Raw genomic sequence first — 16,001 nt, forward strand, 5'->3', positions numbered from 1 at the left:
AAATATGCTACCCCAGCCAAGTTCACCACCAGTATTCGCCCCCAGAGGCGGGGCTGCTCCGACCCGGCTCCGGGCTCCGCGCCTGCCACTCCCTCTCCCGCGCAGCCGAGGTGCCAGCCCCAGGAGGCCTGGCGGGGAGTCCGGAGGGGTCCAGACTGGGCGGCTAGACCCCCGGTTTCCCACGGTAGGAGCGACTCCGCCTCGTACCTCGGGAGCTATAGGTGCCGAAAACGAAACCCGCGGGGGCAGCGCACGCCGCGCGAGTCTCGGTCCGGCTGCAACCCAGATAGCTATTCGGGGGCTTTCTTTTGATGGTGATTTTTTTAAAATTATTCTATTTGAACCCGTAAAGCAGACGAGGGCAACATCAAGCAGTCCCCCACGCTGGCTCTGCGGCCACCGCGCCCAGCGCCTTCCTCCCCCTCCGGCGGGCGAGCGGGCTGAGGCGCCCGACTCCTACCTTCCTCCCGCCAGTCGCCGGCGGACCAGCCGCACTCTCCCGGGCGGTGGAGGCCGCCCGGGACGGGGACCCCCACCTTCCGCCTTTGAAGGCGGGCTGGGGCGGGGGTTGGACCCCGAGTCTCTACTCCTCGTCCCTCTGCCCCCCGCCGCGGCCCGACCGCTCCCAGCCCCATCCTGGCAGGTGGCTCGGGTGGCGGTAGATGCCGGGCGGGAGGGAGCTGTGGGGCTGCTCTGGCAGGTTGGGGGTGCGAGGAGGAAAAAAGCAGAGAAAGAGACACACACAGAGAGACAGGGAGAGCGCGCGCCCGAGAGAGAGCTCTTGTCTACAGATTTATCCACATAATATATATTTATGTAGCTTTTTTTCTCTAGACACTGATGAATGTGCGCTCGGATTCCCGGGCGGACTCACTCCAAGCCGGCTCGCTTTTTAGTCTAAATAAATAAATAAATAAATAAATAAATAAATAAATGGAGCCAGATGGAAGAAAAAAGCGCCCATTCCACCTCCGCCGCCGCCCCGCCCGCCATCCCTGCCTTTGCTTCGCCCGCCTGGCGCCCTAATAGAGCGTAGCTTGGTGGATAACGCCCCCCTACATACCCACACGAAAATAAAAATCACTGTTTTTAAAATACAAAAAGTTGCACCTGCTGCTATTACAAAAAGAACCCTCAAAAGGAAGAGAGAGGAGGCCGGCTGCCCAGCGCCTCGCAGACACCCGCTCCCCGCGGCCGCCGGGCCCGGAATCTCAGCGCCTCCCGAAGAGCCATGCGCCTGGCGCTATTTATAGCCGGGGGCCGTCTCGGACTGTACCACCACCACCGCGCGGGGCCGCCGACGGGGGAGGTGCGGTGGGGACGGCGCCGCCCCACGCCGCCCTGCCCCCGGCCGCCGCCCGCCGCGGCGCGGGCCCCCACAGCGCGCCCATTCCCGGCCCCCCGCGCCCTCCTCCGCGCGCGCACACTCGCCGCCCCCACCCCTGGTCTGGCTGGGAACTTGAACTGGTCCAGCCTGTTTAAACGGAAAGGACAGAGATCCTGTCCAATGTAAAAAAAAAAATCAGATCAGACCGAGAGAGAGAGAGAGAGAGAGAGAGAGAGAGAGAGAGAGAGGAGAGAGAGAGAGAGAGAGAGGGAGGGAGGGGGGGAGAGCAGAGAGAGAGCGCGAGCGCGAGCGAGCGAGAGAAGAGGAGAAAGAGAGAGAGCAGAGAGCGAGCGGGAGCGAGGTGTAGAGAAACCGAGGGGGAGAGAACCCGAGTGTGTGTATGCGTGTGCGTGTGTGAGCGCGAGCGAGCGAGCGAGCGAGAGGAGCGAGAGAGTGCGAGCGAGAAAGAATAAAAGGAAAGAAGATTTTCTCTATGTATATAAAGATGGCCACGTTAGCAAACGGACAGGCTGACAACGCGAGCCTCAGTACCAACGGGCTCGGCAGCAGCCCGGGCAGTGCCGGGCACATGAACGGATTAAGCCACAGCCCGGGGAACCCGTCGACCATTCCCATGAAGGACCACGATGCCATCAAGCTGTTCATTGGGCAGATCCCCCGCAACCTGGATGAGAAGGACCTCAAGCCCCTCTTTGAGGAGTTTGGAAAAATCTACGAGCTTACGGTTCTGAAGGACAGGTTCACAGGCATGCACAAAGGTGAGTGCACCTTTCCCTCCCAACTTTGCTGGGGAGCAGGAGCGGGCGGGCGGGCCGACCGGCCGGCCGGCGACAGACTAGCGGCGGACGGAGCGAGAGGAAGCCTCGGGCGGGCGCCGTAGAGGGAGGCGCTCGGGCAGCGGAGACCAGAGCTGGGGTGCGTGGGGAGCTGTTCGCTGGGGCAAGGCTGGCTTTTGAGCGAGGTGCTGATAGGAACGATGCTGTAGAGAGAGCAGCGGGCGCCGATGAAAAGAGAAAGAGAGAGGGTATCGAGGAGGAGATGAGGCTTGGGTTTTTGGATACAACGACTTGAAAGACTGGGTTGGGGAAGGCTGCACCGGTCTAGCCCAGGACGCTAAGCCGACTGACTCGCGGGCGCCTGGCCGGCCGGGGACCTAAGGTGCTGTCCATCGCCGTGGTGCTGAAAATACTAGGGTAGATGGTCTCCTCATCCTTCGCTCCCGGCCAGAGTAGCAGGAGCGCAGCCGTCTAAAAGGGAGAGAGGTGACAAATTCGAAGAGATATTTTTATTTAAATGTAACAGTAAACTCTCCCTGTCGAGCTGTGTGCCTCAATAATCTGATTGTGGTGTGAGTGGTGGTGTGTGTTGGGGGTGGGAGGTGGATGTTTGAAGGAACCAGTGATAAAACCTAAGGCAAGAATTAGCAAGGAACCAGCCATCCCCCTGGGTGGAGTGGGGGGTCTGGCAAGCCTGGATAGTCCCCTCCCCAGGAAAGCGGGGCTTTGGGGAAAAATATGTGTGTTCAAGATTTGCAATTTGAAAGGTGTATCCTAATTTATCCCAAACTCACCATGCAGAGAGCTTTATAGTATATTATTTCTCCCTTGAAGAGATCATTGCCAGTGAGTGCTTGGGGGAGGGGGAGACAGAAAAATCAAAGAATTAAAACCCAGCAACTTTTTAGGAAAGTGGTCATGGGAATTGTCTGCAGCCTGGCTGTTTTCTCCTTGTTTTATTATCTTTAAAGCAGAGCCCCAAACGTGTTCAGTTGTAGAATGTGTGTGGGTGGCTGGTGGGTGACGAAATTAGCCCAGTGCTCCGCTTCCTAACAGTAATGTATAGGCTGTGCAACGGGGATAAATCGGTGCTGGAGCTATGTGGGCAAGTTAAATGCTTTCTGAGAGAGATTGATTGCCAGACAGGGAAGGAGCACGGGGCTAAGGAAGTTGTAGGGGATGTGTATGGATGTTCCGTTTTTAATAAACAGTAGTGTGGAGAGCCGCCGAAGATGCTGTTACAGCTGGTGGTTTTAAAGATGAAAACACACACGCACACCCACCCCCACATAGAGAGCAGCCTCATCCTTGGCCACAAATGAGCTATGGACACAGCTGATCCTCCAGCACATTAGGTGCAGAGCGCGGAGCTGTCTGGCTCTCTAAGCAGCAGCGATTTTCACTATCACAACCACCCTCTTTCTCCAGCCCTCCCTTCGTTCGAATACTAAACAGAGCTCCAAACTCTTCATAGTTGGAGTCCCAGAGAGCAGTTTTTATTGGCTTTAGCATCTTCCAGCTTGCCTGCTGAGGAGTAAATCTTAAAGTTAATGGCATGTTGAGTAGTACAAAAACACAGCAGAATGGAAATATACTGGGTTTGTTGGGGTGGGGTGAGGGTGGGGGCTGTAATGGAGAGAGAAACCAACCTTTATCCAATATGGAGAAAATGTCTGTCTGTTCAAAAGAGAGATTGGAAAGGTGGAATGGGGAGGAAGCCTTGAAAATGACATTCGAAAAAAAAAGAAAACACTTTCTTTTTCCCCCCTCCCTCTCAAGTCAACCATATCTTTGTAGTTTTTCCCTTTCCAATCAAGCTTCCTAGAAGCTAATCAAGGTTTGTACCAAACCTTTGTTATTCTGAATGTCCTCATTTTTAAAAATAGTAATAACAAAAATTTTGAAAGTATAGGTAGGGAAGTCTTTTGCCCATCTTAATGATCAGTTTTTGTGGTGATTTAAGATTTTAAAGTTAAAAAAATTAGAACCCACTAAAGGCATAAGACAGTTGTGAGGAGCTGGGCTTCATATGGAATCTGGATTAAAGCACTTTACTTGCTTCTTCATTTCAGATGAAGATAAACTTTAACAATATTCCTTGGTTTCTTTTCTACAATCCCTGATATCATCACTTTGTTTCTGATGTAATTTGAACTCTCTCATATAATAGCAAAGAAGTAGAATTTTCATCATTTGCATTAGGGAGGTAGAGAAGGTTATGATTATATCTATATAATATATATAGATAATACATATATTACATATGTGTCCCTCTGACCAGAATTCCTAGAACAAACAAAACTTCATTTTCTAAATAATTTCTCCCCTAAACTGTCTCAGTCAGTGGCAAGCAGGCCCGGTGGCTCCAGCATACTGGGTTCCTCGTTGTCGCAGCTCACCCTTCGGAGCCCGAGCATATATTTTTCTCAGTGAAACTTCCTACCTCTCCATCCTTCTGATTTTTTTTAATTGAGGTTGGGCCACAATGTCCCTAACAGTTCTTGGAAGCTCTCAGAGAGCTGAATAAATAAGACAGTTTCCAAGGTCTGGTTTATTCAGTCCTAGAAGAGTTTAAACTCCTTCTTCAGTGATGCAGCCTGATTTATTAGCTAATCCTGATAAAATAAGCCTCCGGCCACCTTAAAAAATTACTCCCTTGCCATTGGTGATTAATTACTGTTAAGTCAAAAAGCATGATGAGGCTTGAGGAATGAGGGTTGCATTTGGTTTCTAGATTTCCCCATCTCTAAATTGACAATATAAGGCTAGAGATAGAATCATGCCTTTGTTAAGCCTGGTTTCAGGGCATATTTGTGGCTCTTGTTCTCCCCTTCTTGAATTTCTAACTTCTAATGAATCGTATGGGGTAAAATTGAGAGACACAGAACACTGGCCTCCAGTTTGGATGTCATGTGTATGTTATTGGCAAAAAATAAAAAAATAAGATAAAGAAAGAAAGAAGGAAAAGAAAAAGAAGTAAAATAACATGGGGGGAAATGCCAGATGTAGGTGACAGAGGGGATGGAGGCAGCAAACCACATTGCCATGTGTGTACCTATGCAACAATCCTGCACAATCTACACATGTACCCCAGAACCTAAAGTACTATATATATATATCTGGGTGCTGACCCTAAACATCCTTAAAAAAAAACCTAAATTAAACACATGAGATTTCAGGTGGGTCTCCATTTGTTGGCCACCTGCCATTTCAGGTATCTAAAGAAGGAAGGAGTTCTAAGGGTTAATGGAACACCTGCCCTGCGTAGACTGCACCTTAAAAGGCAATTACTCCAGTCAAATTGGGAGTCTGTGGAGGAGGGAGTGGGTGGGTGTTGTGGAGCAAACCCAGCCATATCAGAGAAAGGCTGTTGGGCTGGGGAGGCAGCAAAGAGCAGCTGTGGACTGGGATGATTACTTTAAAGGTAAATTTACCCCCTGGAGGCCAGAAAGCAATTGGAGAGAGGGGTATCTGGGTGCTAGGGAGAGAGAGAAAGGAAGAAAAAAAGCCCAGAATGAAAATTCAAAGAAACAACACCCAAGGAAGAAAACCGAGTTTGATGCAAACTCTCCCGACCAACTCAGAGTCTTTTCTCCCCCATTAGAAGCACTTTGGGAAAGATTGTTTTTCCAGGCTCCAAAGAGAAAGACATTGTACTATCGATTAAAGAGAAAAGAGAGGAATTCCTTGGGTAGCAGCAGAACTGAGCTGAGGACCAATTTTACCCCTTCTTGTAGAATCTTTCTCCCTTGGAGAAGGGAACAGGTCACCCAGTAGTCTAATTCTTCCTTTCTCTCATTTTCAATTTATTTCTCTTTTCTTCTTTTCATTACTTGTAGAACAAAAAGAGGCAGTGACTGAAGACACATACGCACACATACCCATGCTTGCTAACACTCACATACGCAGTGGATCACACATGAAGAAATCAGCAATCCATTCATAACTTTGGTCCTGTCTGGCTGGATAGGAGGCAGCAAAGACTGAGTTACTGGGAGACATAAAGACTAGTGCTCTCTGGATAGCCATATTATAAGGCATTATCTTTGAGTCATTTAAGTCCAATTTAAGTGGTATTTAGTATAATATTTATGAATTAATGTAATCTAAACATAGGGCTGTCCCCAAAGGTTTAAACAGCCTTTACTACTGATGTGTGCTTGTTCCCAGAGCCTGTGATGCATTTTAATCTAAACAGCTAAGTCCACATCATAGTCCCTCTTGTTATCCAGTCAGAACAGATCTGTGCCTGGGTAACCACTCTGCTTTGAGATTTTCTCCACTGCATGGAGGAAAATCTACTCTACGGGCAGCCTGGGGGTCTCTCAACCCAGGAGCCACAGCTGCAGGGATTTCAGTCTCTCATACTTCCGCACTACATCCAGAAGGAGGGTGGGGACACAGTAATAGAATCTTCTGTGGATTTAGCACTAGAGAGTATATCATTTTAAAATATACTCACCACCATATGTACAACCTTCTATTTCAACTGTACCTGAATAGGAAATGCCTAAAGCCCCTTGATTTGGGATTTAGTTGTGAGAAAGAGGAAGGATGGATGTATGAATATGTTTCGGTTATTTATGACCATCTTCATAAAATTATGTCTTGTACTTGTGCTTAAGATATAATAATTATCAGAACACTGATTTTCCACCGCTTGACTTTACCCAAGATGGCTCATTGTTTTGTGGGGTTTGGGGGTTTTAATTTCCCCTGTAGATAGGCGAATTAAAACCATGAGACTATGTGATTTTCATTTTCAAATGAGTCTAAGAAACAGTGCAGCTAAAGTATTAGCATGGGCATGAGCTCAATTAAGATGAACTTTTTAAAAATTACTTTGAAAAAATAAAAATTCAGTTCTGTCCAGGGGAAGATCGGCAGAATGGCTGAGTAGACACCTATAGCTGTTAAAAGAAATATTTGCCTTGTCAGAGATAGGGAAAACTGAATAGCCAGAATAAGAAAACAAGAAAAGAATTTTTAAAAAAATTTCACCAAAGAAAATGATCAATAGCAATCATTACAAACCTAAAGCACATCAAAGCAACAATCACTATTAAAACAAACTCCAGATTCCAGATGTTGATATGTGTCCTACTTAAGAGCAAAGAAAAAAATTATTGGGAAATGATTAGCTTATTTACAAGACCTAATGGTTATTTGCTGCTTATGCATAATTTCATTTGTCTTTTAAGCAGACTTTCTCAGAATCAACAAACACAGAAATAAATTAACATGCACATATGCACGTATATGTTTCCATGTGCTAGCATGACTAAGCACATCCCACACATATGGAAACCAGGGCTGGCCTAGATTTCAGTGCAATTCAACAGGGAGACGTTAACAACCTCCCCCCCATCCCCAAACACATGCAGTTTTAATGGGAATTCTAGATTGGGTTGAAAGAACCCCCTTGGCATATTTTCACTCCCTTCATCACCTGCTCCAGTTGGCTGGATGTTTGTGGCTTCTCAAATACAACAAAATAAAGTCTTTTCTTGAATGAAATCATAACCGTGAAACAACCCAAAGGAAAACAATTACAAAACTACATTGCATAGCGATGCCCCTACACAGTCATGTAGTAAAGTTCTCAGAGTTCTATAAAGGAGTTCATGTCCAGGGGCATTCCCACTGCCCAGTGATCTTGCCACACTCCAGCAACTTGAGCATGGCCATTATTATCACTAATATTAGCATCCCCCTCCTCATTACAGCATCTATATCAGGAGGGGAGGGAGGCTTCTGATCGAGGCCTTAGAAGATGTCCGAGACACCATCTTTTTGCTTGAGACAAGAGCTGGTCTCAACTTTGCCTCTGTCCAGAGCTCACACCTTCTATGTCATCAGGAGAGGGTCAGTTTCCAAATTGACCGAAGAGGGATCTCACCTAAAGAGAATCTGGGATAAGTAGGCTCTAGAGGACAGAAATTCAACAGAGATTAAGGCCCAGCATTGCAGGTAGAGAAAAAAAAAGAGTGATAGGGTCAAAATGCCAGCTAGAAGCTGGAAGTGCCCATTTACAGTGGCTAAAACCGCAGCAGCTCTTGAACTTGGAAGGGAAATCCCATGTGACATGCAGAGAGAAGAGCTCAAGGGTGTGAAAACCTATGTGTTTGTAGGTAGGGGGAGGGAAGATGCTGCAGCCTTTGTGGGTGTTGGAGTGAGCATGTGTGTGTGTGCATACAGTTTAATTTTGCAAGGCTATATGCAGGATCCAGGAGAAGGGTGATAGAGAAAAGGAGAGAATCTGGAAAGAATTAAGCTGTCCTCATCATTACATCCATGATCCACCTCAGAACTCCTGGCTTGGATTTGTCAATGAGCCAAGGTCCTGGTATGGAGGTGTGCTTTTTGTTTTATCTGCCTAATGCCCCCATCCAGAAGTCCTGGTTTGGAGAAGAGTTCCATCCTCATTCCCCACCCATCACCCTTTTAAGGCTATCTGGTCACCCACTGACTTATTTTAGCATTGACCTTCCATCTGGAATCTGAGTGTCCAGCCGCAGCGAATTCCCTCCACCCACTGCATTTCCAACCCTACTCACTGACCCTTGGTGGCCCAGGCTACTTTCCTTTTATAATGGTTTTACACACACATACACACACACACACACAAACACACACACACACACACAACCTGACAGCTCAGTCAAACCAGGCCCTCCAAGCAGAATGCTGCATTTTACCTAAATCCAAGCAGGGCGTGGCAGGGAGCCGGTTGCCCTCTTTTTGGGCTCTCTATAACAAGAGCAAAAAATCCACTCCTTTTACCTCTTCCTTTCCTGCAGGCCTTTAAATACACAGCCTCTCCAATAATCGCAGAAAGCATCCAGTCCTACTCAAGGAGCCTAGGGAAGTAGAACAGAAGTCCCCCCATTCCCTGCCCCCTGCAATTTCACTGAAGCCCTTTCATCATCCTTCCTCTCCTTTTCTTTCTTCTCTGCCATTTAAGACATCCACCCAAACTCCAAAGTGGGGCCTGAAGAAGGAAATAAGTGTTCCACTTGGCAACATAAGAGAAGTCAAAGGTAACAGAACAGAAAAAAACAGTTACAGGGGTAGAAATATCAGCATCCAGTGTTGATGTACCTGCCCTAAGAGCTTCTTCCATCTCCACCCATCAAGTTCCCTGTAGCCCCCCAGGTGGGTATAAAGCCCAAGCCACAGCCCTACCCACAGGAACCAAGAAGGAAGCCAGGTAGGAAGCCCAAGGTGATTGCCTTGATTTTTGAGTCCTCAAAAGTAGAAGGGGAATTAGTGGGGCATGATGGCACAAGCCCAGCTACTCAGAAGTCTGAGGCGGGAGGATAGCGTGAGCCTGGGAGGTGGATGTTTCAGTGAATGGAGATCGTACCACTGCACTCCAGCGAGACCCAGTCTCAAAAAAAAAGAGTAAAAATGGATATTTTCAGGACCATCCATTTAACGGTTCTCCCCTTCTACTTGTTCCACATTTGGTTTTTCTTATCCTTCCTTGTACCTCTCCTCCAGCATGAGCTGATTGAGGATTTCAGTGATTCCCTGCAGCTCAGCTCAGGAACAAATCCTATGTGGCTATCTGCAAGATAGAAATAAATGGGTGCCCTCATGGAGACAGACATAGTCCTGCTTCTGTGAGGACACAACAGCCAAAAATATTGATCAAACTCAGGAAAAAAAAATTGATAATGAACTGGCCTCCAACAAGAGTTTAATTGACAGAGACTTCCGAAGGCTGGCTCTGGACAACGCATAAACTAACCGCGATGTTACTTTATTGCAATACTCTCTGCTTTAATTAATTATCACCTTTGTTAAGAGTGGCTACAGATCAAAGGTTTCTAGATACTTAACACATCTTTCGAACAAAGCCCCGATGTATTAGGCTATTCCACAGCTGACCAGCAAGGCAAGCTAGCTTCCCATTTTCTTCCTCTTCGCTGCTGACTTCCTCCTCTTTGTTAAAGGCAATCCTTTCTGCACAGCCACGGTGTCCAAGGACCAGGATTGTGAGAAGTGTTGTCCACTGAGGGCAGGGTGCTGCAGTTCAGCAGCTGTGCCTAAAATTACACAACTGAGACTTGGCTTACCCTAGAATCGGTCTGACTGAAATGGGGAGTATCAGCAGAAGAAAAAGGAGTTCATGGAAACACAAAACGGGGGTGTGCATGCGCAAATGCACGTGCACAAGCGACTATGTGCACATCCACATAAATATTATGGGATCAATACATTTCACATCCGCTGCCCACACCTCTTAACTTTTCCCTCCCGTCTCTTGAGCACCTGTGCTACTGTCGTATTTCACGCTGAGAAATGCTCGCAGCTGAAGCGTGCATAGATGATGCTGTATTGAACCAAGTCATTGTTTGGATTCAGTTGTGGAGTCTTGGTGCCTGCTGAAGGATGGTCCTCACCTGGTGTAGGTAGTGCCTAAAGAAGCCACTTCTTAAGATGTGACAGGAACCTCACTCTCTGGAGTCCCCAAAACCTACAAACTGACAGGTGACTTACTTGAAAGCAACCCTTGGAGTCGTTCTAGGCAGATTTGAATGCCATACGTGGCTGTTTGTTCATTATTCTAATTTAATGATGCAGTCACACCTAATTAATCCATGTCTGGTTTATTCATACACTATGTCTGAGGATCCAAAAGATCTCTCTAGCTAGCCAGTTTCCCTTTACAGGGACAAGCAAGGGGGCATCCCTGACAAGTGAGGTTATCTGAGTTCAAATAGGATGGGATCACTGTAGCTGGAGCCGACAGAGGCACTGACACTGACACCACCTTCCATGCAGATAGGCACGACAGCAGCCACAGAGATGCACAGCAGTGAGGCCTGTGTGACCATGCACAAACACATACATGAGCCCAAAAAGCATGCCTTCTACTACAAACTTACACAAACCCATTCTCCTCTGAACAGTAAAGGGCCACATCCCATCATGTAATCAATGAGGCCTGCTGGCATGCCAGGCTTTCATATGATTGGAAGTTTGGGTACAGAAGGCTGAGAGCCTGAGCTCAGTAAACTTCTCCTCTCTGGTCTTTAGAAAGTAGAGCTGAATTAACTGTTGCCACTGCACAGATAAAGAGACTGAGGCTGGGAGTAGCGTATGCCCCAAGTCAAGGCTGCAGCATGGTCTTCAGCGCACCTCCCAGAGGCTGGTTCTGGCCAGACTACTCCCAGTGAGTGCTGTCTCTTGCCTGGCAGGTAAATTGAGAGAATGAGGCATCAACCTAATAATATCCTTATAAAGCCAAGCCTCCTTGCGCAAGTCCTCAGAGACAAGAGGCATCTAAAGATCAAACAGTACATCACAGTGTATTTGTAGGAACTCTCTGATTCTACTACCTCCCTACAATGCTGTAATTGGCTATTTGATCAGCTCTAAAAGGGACGGTGTTCAAGACAGATTCACACACACACTCATACACACACTCACACACTCACACATCAACACACTCACATGCACACACACACATACTTTTGCCACACAAGCATATGCAGACACATTCTTTTGCACACCACATGCCATGGTTCCCACACCAGTTCATGCGACAAAGGTCGATTTTCACAGGAGATGCTTGAAGGTGAGTGAAAAGCACACACCTAAGATTGTATGTGCCCTTCCAGTAATGGGCTTATCAATACCTCTTAAAGCAATGTGACAGTCAGTCCAGAGTGATTCAGTTGTGTGGACAAAGGTCAGCATATAGATATCCATTATTAATAATATCAATATCTTGGTTGACCAATATAACCAGAAACTGTATCATGTCGCCGTTGATGGGTGAGGCTGGGAGGACTCCACAGCAATAGCCGGAAATTATACCCATGTAAAATTAATCATATTGACTGCTTCTAAGAATAAACAGCGAGGCAAAGATCTTGGGAGAGCTTTTCATGGTGGGAGAGGGGGTCCTTGTTCCCAGAGGCTTCCTGGTTTTGAACTTCTGCAAGGAGACCAGGGAAACAGAGGTGTCCCTGAGTGACTGGCGAGAACACTCTCCCTCATCCGGCCTTTGCTTTTCAGCAGGCTAAGGTGGAGGAGAGGTGTTCTCTGAACAGGAAAAGAAGGAAATAGGATCCCCTAACCATTATGCATCCAGCATGTCCATATCTTTCTGTCAAATCAATACTTGGCTTGGCTTGGTCTCACCGGATGAGTCATGGAAAGCATCCTTGCCCCCACTGTGTGAAGAGGTCTCTCTCCAAAGGGGTGGTGTGAGCCTTAAGCCACATCCCATTTCCAGGGTGGGATACTGGTTCCAAAAGATGCCAGTGTGCACTCTGCAGCCTGGGTATCCCAGGAAGAAAGGAAAGGCACCCAATCAGATCAATCACTGTGATTAAATTCTTGGGATCAGCAGAGCCAGGGACTCACGGTACTGCTCTGTCAGCATTGCCGGTAGGGTGGGAATGTCTTGGACTTCAGAAAGCCATTTTTCACAGAGGCTCACTTTCAGCCCCAGTGAGTGAGAAGGAAAGCCTTTGCATTCTCCCAAGGGAAGGCTTGGAATTCCCTTGGGGCAGTCCTGGACCCCTCACTCTCTTGTTCATAAGAGCCGTGTCTCAGGACGTCCCTGGCCCTTCTTGGCAGCCATAGATAACACCTGAAAGAGTAACTTGGGAAAGAAGGGAAAAGGAGAGAATCCCCGTGTCTGGGGGCTCCTCAGAATGGAAAGAGGGCAGTCAGGAAGTGTCTCTGGTGACAACCAAAGGCCCAATAGGCTTTTTGATCATTCCGTTTCTCTGTTTCCAGAGTCGTCAAGGCAACTGAAAGGGAGCCAGCCTTAGCGTCCAGGCACCATGGTGGGCGTGATGATGAATAAGAAAGGGGCTGCTAAGATGGGGGGCGGGGATTCCTTTGATTGTAAAGAAGGGCAAGTAAATGGTGCCTGTCTCTGGGATGGGAGATGGGGCTGCTTGGGGTAGGGTGCTCCCCTTCTCATAAGAAACAGCGCAGGTCCCAGTAGACCGGCCACATCCCATCCTCCCTTGATTTGCTCTCCCACTCACCCAGGGTCACCAAGTGGCAAGAAGGTCCAGTGATCTCTGAGCAGTCCGGGGACCCACCCAGGTGCTCACAGCCAGCCCACGGGACGAAGAGCCCTGAGGCCCACTGCCGCTCCGTCCGCTGTGCACACACCCAGCTGTCCTTGTGGAGCTCCAGCCCCCGAGGCTGCCCCAGACAGTTCCCAGACCTTCGGACTGGCTCCCATCTCTACCCAGGCTGGGCACAGCTCAGAGGGTATATAGGGAGTGTGGGTTCTGGCACCAGCATTCAGTCCTCCACCCAAAGTGCCCTCTCCACTCCTCGCCACAAGGCCTGGCCCTAGGTAGCTGGAGGGAAAACAGCAGAGAGTCAGGAAGCTAGACCACTCCTTTACACCCTTTTCATACCTGGGGAGGAAGCCCTTAATTTGTGTGTTGGGGGAGGGTTCCTCTTTCCTCCAGCTGTCGCCTGCCCTCTGACGGTGAGACAAAGAACTCCTTACACACACGCTGTGGGCCCCAGTCTGAACTGCCCAGCTCCTGTAGCCACCCAGGCCCCTCCTCACCCCAGGAGCTCCAAGCCAAACCTCTCCCGCACCCTGCCCCTTACCCTGGCCAGTGTTGGCGACTCCTTCTGCAAGGCAGCTCCCTGCACGGGTGGGGGACTCTCCAGGTCATTTCCCTCACTTGACAAGCCAGGCCTGAGCCTGGGACACCAGCAAAACAGGGACCACAAAGCCAGAGGATCAGAAAACCCAAAAGTATTGTCATTTCTGTATCCATGTGAGTTTCATTTTATTTCAAAAATTAATAATTACAGTCTATGATTTAGTATGATTTTTATTCTTAATTCCATATGTTGGGGGCTTATTAGCAAAGCACCAGAATCTTTTGCATATTTAGGGGCTGACATAGGTCCAACTCCAAATCGCTGTGTCCCTCAGCTTCTGCAAAGGAATCTCCAATGACCCCACAAGATGCACACATGTGGCACACTCACACGCTGTGTGTGATGAAATGGATAGGCTTGGGTGGAGAACCCACAGATTAGTGATCGATTGGTACACTCACCACCCAGGTCCAGCGGAGGCCCCAGTAGAACAACCTAAGCCCCTTTTATCATCAAAGTGACAAAGACACAGAATAGGACTGGCTTATTTTCAAGTTTCATTATCTTATCTAATTTTTTTAAAAAATATTTTATTGAAAAACAAGACCTTCGTCTGTACTGTCATCTTGACTCTTTCAATAAGCAAATGATTAGATTTATTTTACTGTAAATTCTGTTGACATTCTGTTGGGCAAGTTTGGAAATCCCCTGGAATGAGGAACAAATGGGGAAGCCTGGGACCCAGCAGCTGAGTTGGGTCCCCAGGCAAAAGAGAGGAACAGCAAGTTAAAGGGTGATGTCTTGGTGCAGGAAAATTGTGTTGTTGAGCTGTGGGAAATGACTACTGGGCAGATCAGGTCACAACAGCAAGAGAGCCTACTCCTAAGGGCTGACCAGTCACACACTGGCTGCAAGAGGACATGCTTCCTCCAGGAGACCCTAGCTGAGATAGGTGGGAAGCCGGGCAGGAAGGGCCAAACACGCAGGCTTAACCACCTAGCTGGAGCCAGCAGAAGGCCAGGCTCCTGCGCCCTTTGGGTTCAAGTTCAACACCCCCATCTGCCCCTTATTCCATCACCAGGGCTTTGGTTTGTTTCTCCCTTCGTTTCTCAAGTTTCTCAGCAAAACATTAACTTGGAATGTTCTGACCTTGTCTTGGCTGAGCCAGTGATTAAGAGGGCTAGTCCGCAGCAGAGGCCACACAGCCAGGAGGAGAGCATCCCTGCAGACTAGCAGAGGCTGGAGGAGGGGCCTGCTGGGGCGAGAGTTGGGGGTTCACTGAACCAACTGCCATTGACCTCTGGGATGCCCCCACCCCTCTCCACACTCATCCTCATCATGCAGAGGCAGGCTTCTGCAGAGCAGGGAGCAGGTAGGAAATTGTAGGCTGGGGAAGGCATATTATGGCCCCCTGCAGGAAATCCTCTGGGTCTGACGGGGGAGACACAGGCCTCCCTCATGGAGGTGAAGATTCATGTCCATCTCAGGTGCCCCGAGTGTCAGGCTCTGTCCCGGCAAGGTGGGGGACCCACTTTCACTGCCACAAGATAACTTGAGATGCAGCAACCCCACAAACATAAAACTGTCCCGTGTTTGGGGTGACGTGGGAACCCCCGAAAGATGAGTCCTCAGGTAGGGGTACTGGCTCTGAACCAGATTCCCACATAACTAAGGACAGCATAAGCCTACCCTGGCAGATGGGAATGGGACAAAGCAGGAGGGCTGGAGAGCTGACAGGTCGGGAGTTGTGTTTTGTTTCTTTCCATTGTATTTTGTTTTTGTCCCTCTGCAATGAAGTCTCATTCTCAGGCTGGTGGACAAAGGAATTTCTCATTTTGAATAAATTTGGACCTGCCACCAGCCTGGCTGAGGGAGAATCAGTCAGGGTGGGTGGGTGTGTTGCCGTTACTACTCCGAAGAAGTCAGTGACACATGCTGAACCTGCCAGGGCTGTCCTCACCTGCTTTGGGGCTGCAGTGTCCTTCAGCTGTCCCAGTTGCAGCCCACTTGGGCTGAGAAATTACTCATGGAATATTTAAACCCGTGGCCATGTTTGCTGTCACCAAGGCAAACGTCCAGATTGTCCCCACAGACTTACTCAGCAGAACGTCCCAAGAAACACACTATAGGGTTCCAGGGTCTGGAATCTTCCCTCAACTTCCGCCCCCCCACACCCCCCCTCCCGCTCCTGCCCCCAGCACAGGAGTGGCTGGATGGCAGCCAGGGCATGGGGATGAAGCCGGGGACAGAATTTCCTGGGGTGACACTGGTCTTGC

The 16,001-nt window shown here is 48.7% G+C and overlaps 1 protein-coding gene across 50 annotated transcripts in view; it reads left to right on the forward strand.

Moving 5' to 3' along the window:
• The first annotated feature begins 1,559 nt into the window (after positions 1-1,559).
• Positions 1,560-16,001, forward strand: part of CELF4 (CUGBP Elav-like family member 4) — a 321,991-nt gene continuing 307,549 nt past the window's right edge. For 34 of the 50 annotated variants that reach the window (XM_012440775.3, XM_021670055.2, XM_021670051.2 and 31 more), the window contains exon 1: positions 1,562-2,106. In XM_012440775.3, coding sequence (XP_012296198.1) covers positions 1,821-2,106 — 286 coding nt within the window. In that variant the 5' untranslated portion in view covers positions 1,562-1,820. Of the gene's footprint in view, positions 2,107-16,001 lie in introns of all 50 variants that reach the window. The other 16 variants (XM_021670047.2, XM_021670046.2, XM_021670036.2 and 13 more) reach the window with 3 other exon arrangements.

The sequence above is a fragment of the Aotus nancymaae genome, unplaced genomic scaffold (genome assembly GCF_030222135.1).
Source record: "Aotus nancymaae isolate 86718 unplaced genomic scaffold, 86718_ANA_hifiasm-v0.15.2.pri h1tg000020l, whole genome shotgun sequence".
Taxonomy (NCBI): domain Eukaryota; kingdom Metazoa; phylum Chordata; class Mammalia; order Primates; family Aotidae; genus Aotus; species Aotus nancymaae.